This window comes from Octopus bimaculoides, chromosome 21 (genome assembly GCF_046866305.1).
Source record: "Octopus bimaculoides isolate indiv1 chromosome 21, ASM4686630v1, whole genome shotgun sequence".
Classification (NCBI taxonomy): domain Eukaryota; kingdom Metazoa; phylum Mollusca; class Cephalopoda; order Octopoda; family Octopodidae; genus Octopus; species Octopus bimaculoides.
In genome coordinates, this window is record NC_142948.1 from 2,548,560 (window position 1) to 2,569,175 (window position 20,616).

Genomic DNA, 20,616 nt, shown 5'->3' on the forward strand with positions numbered 1-20,616 from the left:
GAGGGTACCACAGTATGGTGCAGTTCACTGTATTGGGTCTGTGGACAAGACATTACGCTTCTCACACAACACTGTCCACCTTGCTTAGATTAAAATGTTATTATTGTTCTATCTGAATGTGTCATGTTGAAAAACCAGACATTAAAAAGAAGAAGTAATTGTGATGATGGTGATGATGATGTCTGTTGCAACGATCAAATTAATCCAGAGTTTCTATAAATCTAAAATCATTGTTTGTTTGTTTCAGGTCGATCGTATGTTGCCGCTGAGTGGGAATGGCTCCTCAACTATTCCACGGCCATAAAGTCTGCCACAGCCCTGCACCGTCGCTCCAAACTGCATGACATATTTCCTTTGCTGGGATATGAACCACAACAACAGGAAGACAATCCGGTAAGAGAAACCTATAAAAACCTACATCTGTGGTGGCACAGTGTGTGTGTGGAGGGAGTATTGTTTCTTTCTATGCACAGGGGTTGGACAAAATAATGGAATATATATATATATATATATATATATATGTATATATATATATATATATATATATATATATATATATATATATATACACACTTTCATATGTGTGTGTGTGTGTGAGAAATTAATCAGTTGAGCACTGGAGATTAAAATAATCAACTTACCCCCCACCACGAACACAAGTTACTGGCCTTGTGCTAGAATTTGAAACCATTTTTCTTATTTTTAAAGTTTTCTTTTTTTTTTCTTCCTGTTTGCAGTCTGCAGGATACTGGGATTGTGCTAGAATTTGAAACCATTTTTCTTATTTTTAAAGTTTTCTTTCTTTTTTCTTTACCCTTTTTGCAGTCTGCAGGATGCTGGGATTGTGCAAAAGATGCCCAAGTAATGGCCTGGGCCACACAAAAACCAGAAGACTGGCAACTCGGCGGCAAGTGTGAAGGCTACCTGTGGGGAAGTGGCCGACATGGTCAAATGTGTGAAGGGGGTAAATTTGCCCATGCTCCAACAAGGGTACCATCCTTCTCTTGTGCTCAGCAGGTAAGGACAGCCACTTCACAGTGCATTTTTATTTTATTATGTTAGTTTTTATGATCTAATCAAAAGAGGAAACCGGTAGGGGTCTGCCCCTGTTGGGTTGTATTGGAACATGTAACCCTAATGTGTAAAATTTCAACTTGTTAGGACAGAACTATACGTATTTGCATATATATATATATATAAATTCTCTAACGGTTTTTTTCAAATGAATCAAGTCATAACCTTATCCATCTATTGTTTTCATAATCGGTCATAATGTCTTACGTTTAAGATGATTCCCATGCTTTCCCTGATGAGAAGGTTACAATTTTAATATCAAAGATCCCTATGGATCACACAGGTTGTAATCCTTTGAAACATATGTAGGAATAAAGTATGCAATTATAACATGCGTTTTCTCCAATCCTTAAATTCTTAAATATACTCAAATACCCAAAATTTCAAGGAGTTCCTGCCTTAAAAACAGGAGCTAACCACAGTTATTTTGTGTTCTTTGCTACATTGGTTTCTATTAACCCATTTATTCTATCAGAAGAATTTTTATTCATTAAGATAGAAGAAATACACATAATTATATATATATATATATATATATATATATATATATATATATATATATATATATACGTATGTGCATCTACACACACGCATGCACACACAACTACCTGCATACACATATGCATACATACATGCATACATACATGCATACATACATATGTACATATGTACATACATACATACATACATATGTACATACATAAATATATACATTCATACATATATACATTCATACATATATAAGTGCATGCATACATATATATACACATGTACACACACACACACGTTTTGATTTAATCCCTCCCTATATTGCATGGTGTTTTCCATACCAGCCCACCACTATTGAATGTGTTTCTGTTACAGATAATCTGTGGCCAGAATTCTACATTTGTAATCCAAGCTAATGGCACCGTTATGGCCAGTGGAGAAGGTAGTTATGGACGATTAGGACAAGGAAACTCCGATGATCTCCATTCACTCACAGTCATCTCATCAATGCAAGGTACTCACTCTCTCTCTCTCTCTCTCTTTCCCCCTATTTCAGTCTATGCCATTTCACATTCAATATGGAATAATCCAAAACAAGAGTAATTCCATTCAAAATGGAATAATTTCGTTCAAAATAAGAATAGAAATTACAGTATTTTTGGCATTATATCCTTCCATTTATTGTCATTTTATTACACAAAAGTTTGTTTTTATAATTAGTGCTACATAAATAATTAAAGCAAAAAGTACTGTATTTTTTATTCTCATTTTGAATGAAATTATTCTCATATTGAATGTGAAATGGTATGTCTCCCTCCTCTCTCTGTAGCTTGCCACCTAATACATGCTAAATATTAAATGTGTAAATCAACGCTCCATCACACAGTAATCTATTAAACGATTTTGTGTGTCTGTGTGTCTAGGTTTTGTGATAACCCAACTTGTAACCTCCGTTGGATCTGATGGTCATAGTATGGCCCTTGCTGAGAGTGGTGAAGTCTTCAGTTGGGGTGATGGCGATTATGGTAAACTTGGTCATGGAAACAGTGACAGGCAGCGTCGGCCTCGACAAATTGAAGCTCTTCAAGGAGAAGAAATTGTTCAGGTTTAATATTCTTCCAGCCTTTTTTTTTTTTTTCTGTTTTCTTTTTCTTCTTTCTGTAACTTCATCTTTTTTAGAAATAATTTCAGTTCTTTTGTTTTGTTTTTTTTTCGGCACCATTGGAATTTCATTTTGTTTTCACAACTTTCTTCAGTTGTGTCAATGATGATGATAATGATGTTGTTTCATAGAGGTGGTGGTGGTTGTCGTTTAACCCCAGGTCAGTCCCAATCCAGTAGATCTATGATCAAAGGTATTCTAGCTGTGACCATTCATTAATTCAGGCATAGTATATCTAGGACTACATTATGTAATGTTGCCTTTCTTGTGGTTTAACTCCAGGTTAGCCCTCATCCACTACAGCTATGATCAAAGATGTTTAACCTTAACCCTCCCATCTTTTATTCATCGTGTATCTAAGACTACATTATCTAATGTGTTCCTCCTTGTTGTTGTTGTTGTTTAACCCCAGGTCAGTTTGATCCAGGAGGCCTATGATAGGAATACTTTAACTGTGATCAGGCATAATGTATCTAGGACTGCATTGTCTAATTAAACATTATCGGTCAGCTCTGATCCAGCTAACCTATGGCCAAATATACCCCAGCTGTCTTTTATTCGGACACAATGTATCTAGGACTACAATATACTACGTGTCCTTCATTTAAGCTAGGTTTGGGTTTTGAGGGAAATGTTTAAAAATTAGTAAAAATATTCAAAACAGTATTTTAAAAATTTTTGGAAAATGTTAAAAGAATGATTTAAAATGTTTATTAACTGAGTAAAAAATACTATTCAAGCGCAAATAAAGATGTTTTTTTCAAAATTAAGAAGAAAAAAAACATCTTTATTTATGTTTGAATAATGTTTTTACTCAGTTTATAAGCATCTTTGATAATTCTTTTAACATCTTCAATAAAGATGTTTGTAAAATGATTAAAGATGTTACATTAAGGATTCTAGGTTTTTAACCCTTTTACATTTAAACCATAAATCATATCTGGCCCAAATATTCTACTTGTTTTATGCTCAAACCAACCAGATCTGACCTCTCACACCTATCCTACAATGTCATTCTAAAAATAAATAGTCACATCATTGAAACCTCAAAGTTACAAGATAACGCATGACTAATTCAAAACAATGAGAATAAATAAGGAATTCATTTGCCTGAGTAATCTGAATGCTAAAGGATTAAAGATGATTAAGATATTAAGGATTAAATATAAAATATTAATGTAACGAGAAACAACCACTAACTTTAATTAAAAAAAAAAACAGAACAAATTTTATGTTTGATGTAATTGATTGTTGTAGCTTTTAATGTGCATCAGTGTGATGTGAGGACGGCATTCTGAACCATCTCCTTCTCACCCATTCTTCAGTTGGCCTGCGGATTCAAACACAGTGCTGTTGTCTCCCATGATGGAGTATTGTTTACATTTGGTAATGGAGACTATGGACGTCTAGGCTTGGGTTCCAATTCCAACAGGAAAATTCCAGAAAGGGTAACAGCTTTGGAAGGTCACAAAATAGGCTACGTAAGTAAACTGTCTCCTCCTTCTTTTGCAGATAATTCTTATAAAATTCCATTTCTAGGTTTTCATTAAGCTTTGCTGTTGACTTGTTGCAAGTTGTCATCTGACCGTCTTTGTCGTCAGCGTCATCATCGTTGTCGTCATCATTGCTGTCATCATTATCATTGTCATCGTCATTGACAGTAGCAGTAACAGCACAGTGGCATTTTAATGTCTGCTTTTCCATGCAGTCATGGGTTAGGCAGGATTTTAAGTCTGGTTTCTATGGCATGGGTGGCAGGCATAAGATATTTGCCTCTGTGAGGTTACTTGATCTGCTAGACACAGCAGTCAAATTACCTTCAAAGTGCACGCAACAGGAAAAAGGAAGAACACACTACTCAGTGATGGGATTCGGGATAGAGTATTTCTGAAAACAAGACCGGAGGATCATGGTTGGAGTGTCTTTGATCAGGACTGACCTGGGGCCAAACAATAACAACAGCAATACCTGGTCATTGTGTGTTGTGGGGAGGGTCTTTAGCAGGGTTGACCCTTTTGTGAATGAGCAGACGAGAGCCTCCTGTTCCCTATCAGTCATTCTTTTATTCCCTTACACCCATCGTTCTGCTACTCTGCCATACCAGTCATACGTGTGGCCCTGTGCCATTGTGATGAAGGTGGTCATGATAAACAATGATGGTGATGATGATGATGATGATTAAATATAATGATGTTAATTAATTGCAACAACAGTGACGAGGACATGCTAATTGGATATAACAATGTTGAAGATGACATGCAAATTAGATATTTTACATAGTGTTGATGAGGATATTCTAATTAAATGCCATATACTTTGAGGGTAATGAGGATGAAAATTAAATGTAATGGCAATGAAATTTAATTAAATATTTCATAACGGTTTTGATGATAATATGTAAATTAGATGCCTTATATGCTTAATGATGGTAATTGTTTTGTGAGGAGGGGGATGACCAGCTAATTATACATAATGATGTTGATGATGCTATGGAAATTAGATATTTTTCATGGTGTTAACGATGATATAATAATGATGACATGTTAATTAAATAGTTTCCTGTTAATGCTGAAGCCATCAATATATCGTTGTTGTCGTTATCATTGTTAATATATCATCTTCATTATCGTTATCCTAGTAATGAAACCTGTTTCTTGTTGCCAGGTGGCCTGTGGATTGAATCATTCGTTGTGTGTGTCTAAAGACGGATCCACAGTGTGGGCGTTTGGTGATGGAGACTACGGCAAACTTGGACTTGGCAATTGTGCTGCTCGCTCCCTACCGACCAAAATCGAACTCCTCCAGGGTCAGACAATCAAAAAAGTGTGTTGCGGGGCCCAGTTCTCCATCGCACTCACCAAAGATGGCAAAGTATTCTCATGGGGTCAAGGTATGGATCTCCCATCGAACCGTTTGCATTCACTCATTTCTTCATGTTCCACTTTTCCGTCATGCCTGTCATTCCATGCATCAGTGAGAGCTTCTTTGTAGTTGTACTACCTGCTAAAAATAGCAGCCGAATCCCCCTTCAAATTACATGCTACTACCTTAGAAAAATACCATCCGCATCATTGTTTTAACATCCACTTTTCCATGGTTGCATGACTCCGATGGAATCTGTTGAGGCAGATTTTCTGTGGCTGGATGCTCTTCCTGTTGCCAACCCTTGTCTCTTTCCAAACAAAGTAATACTTCCCCATGGCCAGACATGTTTGCCACAGAAAACTGGAAATAAACAACATTGCTTGTATGATGATGATGATGATGATGCTCATTTGCAACCATCGCATGATTCCAAGACACAGGCACACACACAGACATATGCATATGTAAATATATATACACATACAAATGCACAGACATGCATACACATACTTATATAATGGGTTTCTTTCAGTTTCTGTCTACCAAACTCACCGAAAAGGTTTTGATCAGCCTAGGGCAATACTAGCAGACACCTGTCCAAGGTGCTCTGCAGTGAGACTGAACCTGAGACCGTATAGTTGAGAAGCAAGTTTCATTACCACTCTGCCACACCTGCACCTCTGCCAAATGTGATAATGTTGGACCAGCTTTCCCTGCATTTAGGAAAAAGATGAGATGATCATAACTGGAATGTGTTTGAACTGACACTAAATAACCACTGCCACCACCACCAACAACAACTATTCCAGTATTCCCTCAATCTAGTTATTCTTCCATTCCCTTATTCTAGTCATTTTACTATTCTATCACCAGTGGAGGGTCAAGGAGAAAACCTTAATCTCACTCTTAAGTCCTAATATTCTGTTTGTTTGTTTACCTAACCATAACACTCCTCTTTTTTTTCCTCCTCAGATCGATTCATTGGTTTACCGGAGCCATTGTGGAGAAACCATACGAAACCTCAGCAGATTCCAACCCTTGCTGACTTCTTCATAATAGACATTGACGTTGGCTCTGAACACACGATTGTCCTGAGCAACGAAGGTGATGTGTGGGTGTGGGGCAGCAATGCAGAAGGCCAGCTAGGGAATGGCACCACAAACAGCGTCCGAGAACCACAGAAGATTGCAGAACTTTCTGGCAAAAATATCAGACAAGTATGTAAGATTATTTCATATTGATTTCGTACAGTTGATCTCAGTTTAGTTAAACTACACTCAGTGCAGTTTAGTTGAACATGGTTCGGTACAGTTTAATTGACCCCAGCTCAAATGAGCTTAGTTCAGTACAGTGAAGTTGATCTCAGTTTAATTGAACTACACTTGGTGCAGTTCAGTTGAACATAATTCAGTGGTTCTCAACAATTGTTTGCCTCTAGACCCCTTTGATTCCTATTTTATTCCACTGAACTGCCATTCAATGTATGTGAAAAACAATCCTTCTGTTTTATTGTTAAATATTGTTAGGAATTGTATTGAAACAATTGTTAAAATATTTTGTGTATTGTAGAAGTGGTCCCCAGTTAAGGACCACTGGTTTAGTTGATCCCTGTTCAAACAAGCTCAGTTCAGTACAGTTAACTTGATCTCCGTTTAGTTGAACTGCATTCAATACAATTCAGTTGAACAAAGTCAGCATCCTATAGGGGTATGTGATGGTTGCTCGCTTGCTTATGACAGCCAATGTGAAGGTGATGACAGCATTGATGCAAGACCTTCTTTCCTTCTCTGCCGTCAACACATTGTTTCTCATGGGAGCAGATGTTGCTGACAAGGCATCCCTGTGGCACTGAGAGCACTGAAAGTGACCCCAAAGAAGAGATGGTGTCATATAATAAAACACACATGACTGAAGAGGACAGAGATGCACCTGGTGGGGAAAGCCAAAGCTCAACATAAAACTCGTTAAAAAAGCATTCAATGTTTGATGGCATAAAAACACCTGGGTATATTAGATGCACCCCAATATTCAGGAAAAAAAGTCTTTAGTGCATGAAAGCAGGTAATATAGGCCCAGCTTTGCATAGAGGTCTCTCTCTCTCTCTCTCTCTCTCTCTCTCTCTCTCTCTCTCAATCCTACCTTCAAGTAACCTTCAAGTACAACAACAAAACCTGGATTTCTTTATTTGCAGATTTCTGCTGGTCGCACGCATAGTGCTGCGTGGACAGCACCTCCTCCGGTGAAACATACCCCTGGCAGTGCCACAGACCTCCAGCTGGGCACCCCAGAGAGCATCCCTCCCCAGTATGCCTTAATCAAAGAGAACAGTATCGAGGACATTCGGCAACGTCTCAACTTGCTTCATCGTTTCTCCAACTTGATGTACACTTCATGGCGACTCTTCAATTTGATACCAAATCATGTAAGTTACAGCCTTCATCTTTGTCTGAAGGGGTTGGTCTGTTTGACTGACTGTCTTGGTACCACAATCTCTCTTTCTCTCTCTCTCTCTCTCTCTCTCTCTCTCTCTCTCTCTCTCTCAATCCTACCATGTCTGTCTTTTATGCCTCTCTACCTATCATTCCCATCTATCAATCTGTCTGTATCTACATGTCTACTACATATCAGTCTATCTCTTTATCTATGTATCTGTTTGTCTGTCTACCTATATATTTATCTGTTTGTGTGTATATGTATGTGTATCTGTCTGTCTAACTATCTAAGTCTCTCTCTCTCTCTCTCTCTCTCTCTATCTATCTATCTATCTATCTCTCTCTCTCTCTCTCTCTCTCTCTCTCTCTCTATATATATATATATATATATATATATATATATATATATATATATATATATATATATAAAATGTAATTTTTTCTCAAGTAAATTGTACTTCATATTCAAGGCTCTGATGAAGCTATAAGGTGTTGCTGAGGTGCTCAACTATGAGTCCACTGCATCTTATAGCAGAAACAGCAGTAAGATAATGAAGTTCATAAGACAGTCATTTATTCCTTCATCATCTCTCTTTCTAAAACATATATATATATATATATATATATATATATATATATATATATATATACATCCATCCTGTGATAGTATCAACTTTATAATTCATTCACTTGTTGGCACCCTAGCTGGTGTTAACAGAATGATTGTCACAACTTCCCTTATCACTTGCTGATTATTCTATTGTTTGCTTTATTTCCTTGTGCAGGGTGACACAAGTTACTTTGATCTTGGCTTAAACGGTATCCTTAGTGGCTCTATGAGGCCCCTGCTCTCACCCCAGGTCTACACATTACCAATGGTACGGTCACTGGGCAAGACTATGGTGCAGGGCAAGAACTTCGGTCCTTTGGTCACTGTAAAGAGGTTACCAACAAGGTGAGTGTTTATTAGTATATGTAAAAAGAACTGGGGGGGGGGGGGAGGATGGAGGGAGGGGGTCTAGCTGTGGACTGTGGGGGGGGTCTAGCTGTGGACTGTGTGGGGGGGGGGGGATGGAGGGAGGGGGTCTAGCTGTGGACTGTGGGGGGGAAGGAGGCGATGGATGAATTGCTCTGTGCGTTTGTATGTTTGTATGTGGGTATATGGTGATGTATTGTTGTGTGTGTGTGTGTGTGTGTGTGTGTGTGTGTGTGTGTGTGACACTGGATGTATTGCTGTGTGTTGGAGCTAATGGTAGTATTGTTGTGTGTGTGTATATGTGTGTGTTATGCTGATTAAATGTGTGTGTGTGTGTGTGTATTGGAAAAGAGGAAAAGAGAGATAAAGTATTTATGAGGACAGGATATCAAGCAGCAAGGATTTCTCTCCATCAGGTAATAAACTGTCTACACAGTACTTACTACATACTGTTAGCAGCCAGCTGGAAAAGAGGTTTTCCTGGGGATTAAAACAACAGTAACATCACCCTTCATAGGACTTCCAGGTTCTGTTGGCATATAAACATTACTATTCGGTACTGTTACTGTATATCTCTCACTCAGAGATTTATAACAAGTAATGCACACACACACACACACATATTACACTTTAAACATCCACGCTTCACATTTACACAAAATGCAATACACAGTTCTTTGAATATAACCTCAATTAGGGGTTAATGTCCTTAGCTTTTCAGAGTCACAGCCTTAACTACTCCAACGTCTACTGTGTCTCTCCCACTGGTGAGGGGTTCATTGCCCTAACTGCCCCAATGACCACTGTGTCTTCCCTTTGAGGTCACCTCCCTACCTACCCCAATGTCTATTGTATTTTTTCCCCAGGGTCATCTCCCTGTCTTGGCCCAATGCCTGCTGTGTCTACCCTGAGGAGTTGTCTCCCTATTTGCCTTAATCTGTATTTTCTCTTCTCCCAGGGGTAAGAAGTGTAAACCCATCTTCGTACAAGTGGCTCGGCAGGTTGTGAAGATGAAACCTGAAGACCTGCGTCTCCCTGCCAGGGCTTGGAAAGTGAAGTTAATTGGAGAAGGGGCCGACGATGCTGGTGGAGTGTTTGATGACACCATCACCGAGATGTGCCAGGTATGTATATATAAGTGTGTGTGTGTGTATACATGTATGTAACTATGTGTGTTACCCCATCACATAGGTGTGCCAGGTGTGTGTGTGAGTCATGGGTTGAGTATTCATCCCACGATTGTAAGGTTGTGAGTACGAGTCCCAGTAGGGCATTTTGTTCTCGAGCAAAATGACCATGGGATTGTATCTAGAAAGTTCCCCTCCGAGGCACAAGTCCAGCCAAGGTTGTTTATGGAAGACCAACAGTGGCCCATATATACCAGCCTCCCATCTCCATGCCACCGATGTTATCCAAGGGAGAGGCAAAAACCGATTCAGCTTGGCACCAGTGACATTGCAACTCATTTCTACAGCTGAATGAAATGGAGCAACGTGAAATAAAGTGTCTTGCTCAAAAACGCAACACGCAACCTAGTCCAGGAATCGAACTCACAACCTCACGATCATAAGCTCGACACTCTAACCAGCTATGCCATGCACCTATATATATATGTGTGTATGTATATATTTATGAGTGTGTGTGTCTGTGTTTGTTCCCCCATCATTGCTTGACAACTGATGTTGGTATGTTTACATCCCTGTAACTTAGTGGTTCAGCAAAAAAAGCCCGATAGAATAAGTACCAGGCTCACAAAGAATAAATCCCGGCGTTAAATTCTTCAACAAAAAACCCCTTTAAGGTGGTGCTCCAGCATGGCCACAGAAACAAGTAAAAGAATAAAAGAAAAAATATAAACACCCGAAGACTTTTTTGTATATCTTTTTCAGTCTCTTTATTTTTTTCCCAATTCTTCCAGGAACTTGAGAAAGGTTTTGTACCATTACTGATTCTGACCCCGAATGAACGGCATGAGTCTGGAAACAACAGAGACAGGTAAGACCTAGCCTTGTGTATAGCCATGTTTGTATTAATATGCATGCATGCATGTGTGTGTGTGTTATATGTATGTATGTATGTATGTATGTCGGCTGTGGTATTATTGAGTGGACATAAGAGAGGGACATGAACAGGAAAAATCTGACCAGTAGCCACACAAACACCCTCATACTCAGTGTTAATCGTACCTTTCCCATCTCTCTCTCTCTAGATTCCTGCTAAACCCGTTATTATCTTCTGAAGAACACATGAATATGCTGAAGTTCCTTGGGGTATTGTTTGGTGTTGCCATCCGTACCAAGAAACCGTTGGACCTCCATTTAGCTCCCTGTGTCTGGAAACTTCTGGCTGGCATGGCACTAGACATCAGTGATCTGGAAGAAGTAAGTATCTCTACTTCCGTATTAACTATCCCTTATTAAGGGACATCAGAGGTGGCAGGGGTTGAAGATAGGGCTGTTGGAAGTTTACCAAAGCAAATCTTTAGTGAATAATTATTATCATTTTTCTGATGATTAATCTCATTTTTAGAAATGAAAATAAAAGTGTTTGTTATTTGCCCCTTCATTATGTTTCAAACGAAGATGTGTGGCTGAGTGGTTAGGGTATTCGGCTCACAATCATAAGGTCATGAGTTCAATTCTTTGGTGATGCATTGTGTCCTTGAGCAAGACACTTTATTTCACATTGTTCCAGTTCACTCAGCTGGCAAAACTGAGTTGTACTTGTAATTCAAAGGGGCCTGTCTTGTCACATTCTGTGTCATGTTGAATCTCCCTGAGAACTATATTAAGGTTACTCTTGTCTGTGGAGTACTCAGCTACTTGCACATTAAGACATGAGTGAAGAAACTTCTTGAAGACATTGAACTGGTGAAATCGTTAAGAGGGTCTCATAAAATGCTTTGTGACTCTTTACATTCTGAGTTCAAACCCCACCAAGGTCAAATTTGCCCTTCATCCCTCCAGGGTTTGATTAAATATAGTCCCACTTTAGGGCCATGGAGTGGTGGAATCATTAAAGTTGTGGACAAAATGTCTTGTATTTGATATTGGCTGTCTCTGTTTACGTTTGGAGTTTGTCTGTGATGACACTGGTGTCAGTCTGTGTCAGTTTTTTTCTTTCTTTTGGGTAAGAACAGCAGAGAGAGGGGGCAACATCAGTGGTGTGAAGGGGGTACACGTACCAAATGGGGGCAAATAATGAGTTTCCTTGAGAAACTCTGACCCAACAAGAACCCAGGAAAGAAACTTGACAGGTGGAGATACAATGGTCGTCCTTGGGCAATACAGGGCTCTATATCTCTGTTATCTTCTGCAGGTAGACAATTTCTTTGTCCAAACCACAGCTTGTATTTCAGGTGGGGCAGGGATTATGATGTGAAAAATCCAGGTAAAATGTTATATCACACGTCTGTTTGCTAATATTCCAATTATCTTTTGCAGGTAGACAATTTCTTTGTCCAAACCATGGCTGGGATTCGGAACATTCAAGAAAGTGGTGTCAATGAAACAAATTTTCATGAAGTATGTCATTTTTGTTTGTTGATTTTGCTAATACAGAATAGGCTGTGGTATATAGTGTGTTACATTACAGTATAGGCTGTAGTGCAGAGTGGGTTGTTTAATACAGTATGGGCTGTACTATTAGATAGCACATTATTGATACGGTGTACAGTTTAGGTGATAGTACAATACAATACAAGTGTTGGTTTACTATAACAGTGACAGAAAAAAGAGGTGGGGGATGGACTGTCAGTTCCTCCTCAACACTTTTTCCTCCTCCCAACAACAAAGAGCCATGCTCAATCATTTCTATTCCTATTTTCCCATTTAGAACTTTCACTGATTGTCAGTCTAATATATTCACTGAGTGTTTGCCCAATTGACTTTTGTTGTTTTTTCCTGTCTTTTATTTTTGATTTGCCTATCTATTCTTTCACATGTTTCAGTCATTTGACTGCAGCCATGCTGGAGCACTGCCTTAACATATATGTATATATACGAGGGAAATTCAAAAATTATACACACTCTTGATTTTTCAATGTATTTCCATGAAAGCAGGGGATAAACAAGTCCATCATTTTTCTGTATAGTCTTCTTCCTTTTCAGTGCACTTGGTCCCACAGTCCACAAACTTGTGTATTCCCTACATGCAACCATTTATGCACCGCTTCCTTCACATCTTCATCCATAGGAAATCAACGACTTTGTAAATCATCTTTGAGCTGTCCAAAGTATGATGGTCAGAAGGGGCAAGATCTGGCCATTGTCATGCAACAACAACAAAACTTTTTTTGACAACAGACTTTGGCATTTGGTGCAAATTGCTGGCTTCAGTTTTGTTGACCAGGGAAGCTCTGTATCTTGCACTGTTGATTGTTAAACCCCTTTTGCAGAGAAATTGGATCACTGGTCTTTGTTCTTCTTTGGTGCCCATTGCTAGTGGAGTGGCCATGCTTACGCTGGAAATCCAGAAAAAAAAAATACCACGATCAGGCACAAACATTGATCACATGACCACAATAGTACCAAAATTATAAGCATGCATGCACAGAAGGCAGTGTGACAATAATAAAGATATGTTATGGTGAAAGTGCAGATAATTTCTGACTTCCCCTTGTGTATATGTGTGTGTGTGTATATATATGTTTGCCATTCTGTGTTATGATATTCATCTCTCTGTTTGTCTCTCTCCCTCTCTTCCAGTACATCCCTTTGGACAGTTTTGAAGGCCAGAGTGCCTCAGGACAGATGCTTCCTATTGTATCAGGTGGCAAGAGCATTCCTCTAACATTCCATAACAGAAAGGCCTACACCGAGGCTGCGACCCTCTATCGCTTACATGAGATGGATAAACAGGTAAGTATTTGTCTCACAGACTGTGTTGTCGTTTAGACCTGGGTCAGACTGGATTTGATTCAGGCATAGTGTATCTAGAACTACATTATCTAATGTAGCTTTCATTGGTGTTGTTTAGCTCCAGGTCAGTCCTAGTCCCAGCAGACTTCTGTTAAAAGGATATTAGCTGTGAGCAAGCTATTTTTATACATGCACAATGTACCTTGGACTACATTATCCAATGTGTTGTTGTTCTTTAAGATAATGGGGTGCGATTTGAGGGAAATTTAGCTGTTATTTCTAGCAGAAACAGATCAGCTGACTGTATAGAAGCTCCCTCTGGATCATTAGTTGACTAGTTGTGTGTGTGTGTGTGTGTGTGTGCTTTTGAATAGTTGTTTGTATGTGTGTGTATGTATATATAACGTACATATGTACGTACACACACACACACATATATGTATGTATATATATATATCCCAGTTTGATTGTGTATAGAAGAACATATTAATCAATGAAATTCCAACTTAGTCTGATTTTCACATTTTGTTCTTAGCAATTGTAAAAACCACAAATTTTAAAATGGGATTTTTTTTCAAACCTTAAATGTCTATGTTGGTCCCTCCAAGTAAAACAGGCATCAAAGGGGACTGTAGGTAAAAGATACTTGAGAACCACTTCTCTCAAATAACTCCCTTCCCAATCTTTGTCCTTCTTTGGCTCCCCTTAGCAGGGTCCACTGCTGTCTCCCAAACACGGAGACCAGGTTCGTGTCTTAACAGTGAATCCATCTGTTGATGCGTTTCTACTTATTGTTACTGTAGCAGACAGTCAGGAGTCCTGCTTTCTTACTCCCCTCCACCAGGGTCAAAGGTCTTGTAAAGCACCACAAGTTCTGCGCTTTTAATGTGTGTCTGTGTGTGGTAGAATGGCTGTCATGTTTGCAGGAGATGTGGGTTCAGGTCCCATGGACAGCCCTTGACTTTTTGTTATTCCAAAGGAATTTTTCAACCTAATATTTACACCCTATTATTTCAGGTTGCTGCTGTACGTGAAGGCATGGCTTGGATCATCCCTGTTCCCCTTCTCTCTCTCCTCACTGCCAGAAATCTTGAACAATTGGTGTGTGGCATGGAACAGGTGTCTATTGATGTCTTGCGTAAAATTGTGAGGTAAGTTTCTATACCTAGTGGTGTTAACGCCACTTGGTCCCTCTCTTGTGGTAATTACCTGGTTACCATCTCTTCTTTACAGCAGTTAACATCTCATGATGACTGCATCAGTCACAGCATATTCCTTTTTTAGTCATAGCAACAGCCATCACATGGTAACAGCAGTCACGATCCATAGTAACTATATGCATTTCTTAATAACGAGAGTTATAATCTTGTAGTAATTAAAAGTAACAATCACAATGTTATGACTGACATTACAACATCACCACCCCCACCACCATCAAGTAGTAACATCAAGTCTGAGTTAAAATGACTAACGAACTAGTTCATTGCCATAATGGCTCTGATTGACTTCTGCAACATCATAATTTTGTGACATCCTGAAGTTACAGTCTCTATAACAGGTTGTTATGACATCATATGTCTGCAACATTACTCGGCTATGATGTCATATATCAGTGACATTATACACCTATGACATATATTTTGCCATTACACACTTATGACATCACATGTCTGTAAATTTACACCTCTGTGACTTTAAGCATATGTGACGTTATATACTAATGACATCATAAACCTATGATGTAGATTTACTTCATTACCCACCTATCTATTGTACTCTTATGACTACATGCATATATACTAACAGATGTCAGTGACATCATAAACTTATGACATTGCCTTTCTACCATACAGCATTGCTATAACATCACAAATGTATGACATCATAAATTGATAACATGGTAGGATTGTGCCACATCACATTTATGACATCATACTTCCATCAGGTTGTGTTACTATAGCATCATACAACTACGATATATCTTACTTATGACAGATTTGCACCATTATACATCTGTTACATTCTTTTACATCACGCACCTATGACAGCATAAAAGTTATGACATTGTACATTTTACATTATGACACATCTAATATTATACTTCTATCAAGGCTGTGAGCTGGCAGAACCCTTAGCACACCGGGCGAAATGCTTAGCAGTATTTCATCTGTCTTTACGTTTTGAGTTCAAATTCCGCCGAGGTCAACTTTGCCTTTCACACTTTCAGAGTTGATCAATTAAGTACCAGTTGCATACTGGGCCGATCTAATCAACTGGCCCCTTCCCCTAAAATTTTGGGCCTTTTGTCTAGAGTAGAGAAGAATATTATATTTCTATCATATTGTACAGCTACATCACATATTTATGATATCCTAAATTATGACATTGTGTAATTACACCAGAGCCCATCTGTGACATCACACTTTTATCATATTTTATAGCTATGACATCCTAAACTTATGACATTGTATACTCGCACATCTATGACATCATAGATTTCTGATCTTTTTGTATTTTGAACCTCATCTGTCTGTGTGTCCTTGCTTAGGTACCGTGGTATTGAAGAATCTAGTCCTGTGGTTACATGGTTCTGGAAAGTTCTGGAAACATTTGCCAACGAAGAACGCATCCAGTTCCTTCGTTTTGTGTCTGGTCGGACACGTTTACCTGCCAACTCTTCAGACATCTCACAGAGATTCCAGATTATGAACTCGGACAGGGTGAGTATCAGACAGAGGTGTGTGCATTGCAGGGGAATAATGTGCAGGTGTGGTGGTGGTGGGGGGAGCTGAGTTCTATGTAATGGGATGTTGTATAGGGTGGGAAATTTGTTGGGTGTGGGTAGGGGAGGAGGTTTTACTGTGTGTATCTGAGGGTTGGGGATGTGTTGGGCAATTCTAGATATAATTAGGGTTTGTTGGTGGGTGGAGTGGAGGAGAGACCAGTGAATATATGGAAGGACTCTACAGAATAATGTAAAGGAAAGGAGCATATCTAGGGGGGATAGTATGTACTATATGCATCAGTAGAAGGAGTCCTAATCACTACATGGTGGTGTAAAGAAGTAGCTCTTACTATTTGCATGGGGTTCGGTGGCAGCGGCAGTAATTCAATTCTGTTTACATTTGTCTGTTGTTTCCTTTTCATATTTTCTCCTCCTCCACGACCACCAGAGTCCTGACAGTCTTCCCACATCTCAGACTTGCTTCTTCCAACTCCGGCTGCCGATGTACTCAAGCCAAGAGGTGTTAGCAGAGAAACTGCGCTACGCCATTAACAACTGCCGTTCAATTGACATGGACAACTATATGCTAACCCGCAACACAGATAATGGACACGGATCTGATGAAGACCTGTGCTAGCTTCTAGACTGCTCCATTGTAATTTTTGCCAGCTATGAGGCTTTGGCGACTACAGTCGTTAAGTCTCTATCTCCTCTCCCTGTGTCTCAACGGTGCTTAGTGTCATCTCTAGATGCTATCATTGTACAATCTGCAATTTAATAAACTATTTATACCATCAGCTACTCAGCAATTTATTTTCTCTCCTCATTCTTTTGTATGTTTCTGCTGTCTTGTATCTTCTTATTACAACAATGTAAGCAAATGTGTTTCTATGTATGTATACATGTGTATATATATATATATATATATATGTGTGTATGTATGTATGTGTACATGTGTATATATATGTATACATGTATATATATGTGTGTGTATATACACACACACACACATTTTTTCCATGCCTATATCCAACATTCTCATTATTTTCCCTATTTAGGTTCAGATTTAATTAACTGTAACATCTTTTCTTTTCAGACATCTTCTGAACTTTATTAAATTTTAAATATGAAACCCACCTCTATCAAATATCTTCTTCTTAAACTTTCTTACAACACATCACCCAATGATATCCTTACATAAGAAAGACATTCCACACCTGTGTCAAACAAGGCGACATGTCTTTGCAAGCTGTCACCTCTTGATATCTAGCTGTCCTCCTTCTACAAAAGTAATTTCTTTTCCTTCTTTCATAACATTGCAAACAGTTATGAATTATGATGAAGTCTGTAAACTTTATTGATGAATCTCCTACATATTTTTAAGGCCTCATGCAGTTCTCTGTTGAATTTCTCGGATGTGAGACGGCGTCTGTATGGACATTGCTGAGTGTGCCTGCAAATCCCCTGTAACAGCCAACTCTTGCTGGTGCACCTTTCGTTGCCAGTGTCACAATGTGCCAGAAGGGAACTCTGTATTGTTTCTAATAATTCTGTCAACTCGATCAAAAAAACCGTTTTCACACCTTTTACATCTCCTTTCAGGTATTTCATTATCATCAACCCCAAGGTGGTGAGCTGGCAGAATTGTTAGCACACTAGACAGAATACTTAGTCGTATTTCGCCCATCGCTACATTCTGAGTTCAAATTCCACCAAGGTCGATTTTGCCTTTCATCCTTTTGGGGTCGATAAATTAAGCACCAGTGAAACACTGGGGGGTTGATGTAATAGACTTATTCCCCTCCCACAAGCTGCTCTTGTAGCCAAAATTTGAAATCATCATCATCAACCCCTTGACACTATTTGAGCTCCAGAACTCATAGAGGCCGGTTACCTAGTTCCCATGTGGTAGAAGTGACTGATATCACAATCAACCCTTCCCCAGTCTGTTGCAGGCTTACTCATTTGCAACTGGACAAACTGGAGCCACATGAAATGAAGTATTTTTCTCAAGAACACAACACACCACCCAGTCTAGGAATCGAACCCATAATCTTGCCATCATTAGCACTACGCCACATGCCTTCAAGTATTTAGCAAACAAGAAATTTGTAAATAATTTGTTTTAAGCTTGGGCTGTTATACCTTGTGTAACCCCTAAGAATATTTGAGCTGCTGAAAGTGGGGTTACTGAGTTGGATGGCAAACTGACAATGTTGAAGATACTAAGGTATTCTACATTGCATCACTGCATTGTACCTGCACTTAAATATCAAAATATCCTGTTAATCCATGTTCCAAACACCAACTTAATATTGACAAATTTGTGTATTATTTCCAAAATTAATTGAAACAAAAGCAGTATATTTCAACAAAAAATACAGTGACAAAAGGATTTTTAAAATTTTCAAAACCCCAAGATCTTTATTTTTCTTATCAGAGTGGATCTATAGCAGCTGTCGTTGGCTGTTCAAGTTTAATTCAAGGGTTGATGTGAGCAACGATGCCTCGTTTCATGTACCTATCACCAAGATGGTAACGAAATGCAGGTGAATAGCCAGATGAATTCTGAGAATTTTCAGAACAAGAGACCAGGAAACTATGCTGGCTGAAACACAACAGTTATATATAAAATACTGATAGTCACTCTCGTCGATTTCCACGTATGGGTGTTTGAAGAAATGGATAAGGGTAAGAAGGAAAAAAACTGCATCTATACACGTCTAATATAAATAATATGCATAGAAAGATCATATATAGCATAAGTGTGCTGTGTTTAGCTGTTTTGTAGGTAATCGTTCTCAATTCTGCTGACCGCCTATCAAATCTGTTTTGCCTCAGTTATCTCCCTTGCGTCACTTCACAATATGTTTAACGTCTTTTTGGTAAATTTTGTTATTAACACCCGCACGATTTTCACTTAGAAAATTCTTTAAGTTAAGACGATTATATATATATATTTATACGGAAGACTACCAAGAATATATATATAATTTTTTTTTTGTTCTTAGTAAAAATCGTGTGGGTGTTAATATCAAAATTTACCCTGCGGGCTACATACGTCAAACTTGTGAATGGTATACGAGTTTTAATTTCATGTCAGAACTTCATCAAAGTTTTGGGATGACAAAAATGGAGCGGTGACCGAAAATACAATCACAGGGCGGAATTTTGGCTGAGGAGGAAAATATATATTTCATTTAAATACCATAAATATGAATCAAAGGACTGAATTTAGAAATAGCTGTCCTTCGAAATTCCATATCTCATGTGAAAAGGGAACGGTATTTACAGAAATACTAAAATTAAAAGGATAACAAAATATCTTTTCTCATTTGGTATGGGACTTCGAAGTCAACTGTTTGAAAACGAATCCAGGCACAAAAAAAAAGTCGCAGGTAAAAAAAGGCACGGAAAAAATATCACAGGGGTTTTGTCCCGGGAGGTGGTTTGTCCTAGTTGGGGTTTTGTCCGGATCCCATAAATTAATTGTGACTTTCTTACCGGTCACCTTGAAAACTTGGCCAATTTTTTCAAAGTCATTAATTGACTAATAAGTGAACAACCTGCTTTATTTTGCGGACATACACGGCACATTTATTCTATTCCGAAATATATAAAAAAAAAAGAAATTGCCCCGCATCTAATGTGGCCTTGTTATAAATGGGACATTAAGCACATGAGGTCAATAAATACGATAATTGTTACTAATATTATGTATGATGTAACCGACCCTTAACCCAAAATTGCTGGCCTCGTATCAAAATTTGAACCAGTATTAAAATATTGACAGAAGGCGACGAGCTGGCAAATGCTTAGCAGCATCTCATCCATCTTTATATTCTGAGTTCAAATCCTTTCCAGGTTGATAAAATAAGTACCGGTTGAGTAGGGAGGGGGGTCGATGTAATCGACTTACTCCTTCCCCTGAAATTGCTGACCTTGTGCCAAAATTTGAAACTAATATTAAAATATGGAGAACAAAACAAAATACCAAAGTCTGTCAGAACAAACTTACATAAAATTGCTTGGGG

At 38.6% G+C, this 20,616-nt stretch overlaps 1 protein-coding gene across 3 annotated transcripts in view; it reads left to right on the plus strand.

The window, feature by feature from the left end:
• Window positions 1–17,387, plus strand: part of LOC106868812 (putative E3 ubiquitin-protein ligase HERC1) — a 98,254-nt gene extending 80,867 nt beyond the window's left edge. For 2 of the 3 annotated variants that reach the window (XM_089339213.1, XM_089339214.1), the window contains 17 exons: window positions 248–393; window positions 826–1,017; window positions 1,939–2,077; window positions 2,487–2,668; window positions 4,051–4,206; window positions 5,390–5,615; window positions 6,563–6,807; window positions 7,782–8,012; window positions 8,808–8,977; window positions 9,957–10,122; window positions 10,917–10,993; window positions 11,208–11,379; window positions 12,442–12,522; window positions 13,705–13,857; window positions 14,875–15,008; window positions 16,406–16,577; window positions 17,031–17,387. In XM_089339213.1, coding sequence (XP_089195339.1) covers window positions 248–393; window positions 826–1,017; window positions 1,939–2,077; window positions 2,487–2,668; window positions 4,051–4,206; window positions 5,390–5,615; window positions 6,563–6,807; window positions 7,782–8,012; window positions 8,808–8,977; window positions 9,957–10,122; window positions 10,917–10,993; window positions 11,208–11,379; window positions 12,442–12,522; window positions 13,705–13,857; window positions 14,875–15,008; window positions 16,406–16,577; window positions 17,031–17,219 — 2,831 coding nt within the window. In that variant the 3' untranslated portion in view covers window positions 17,220–17,387. Of the gene's footprint in view, window positions 1–247; window positions 394–825; window positions 1,018–1,938; window positions 2,078–2,486; window positions 2,669–4,050; window positions 4,207–5,389; window positions 5,616–6,562; window positions 6,808–7,781; window positions 8,013–8,807; window positions 8,978–9,956; window positions 10,123–10,916; window positions 10,994–11,207; window positions 11,380–12,316; window positions 12,395–12,441; window positions 12,523–13,704; window positions 13,858–14,874; window positions 15,009–16,405; window positions 16,578–17,030 lie in introns of those variants that run through there. The other variant, XM_089339215.1, reaches the window with a different exon arrangement.
• Window positions 17,388–20,616: the final 3,229 nt, after the last annotated feature.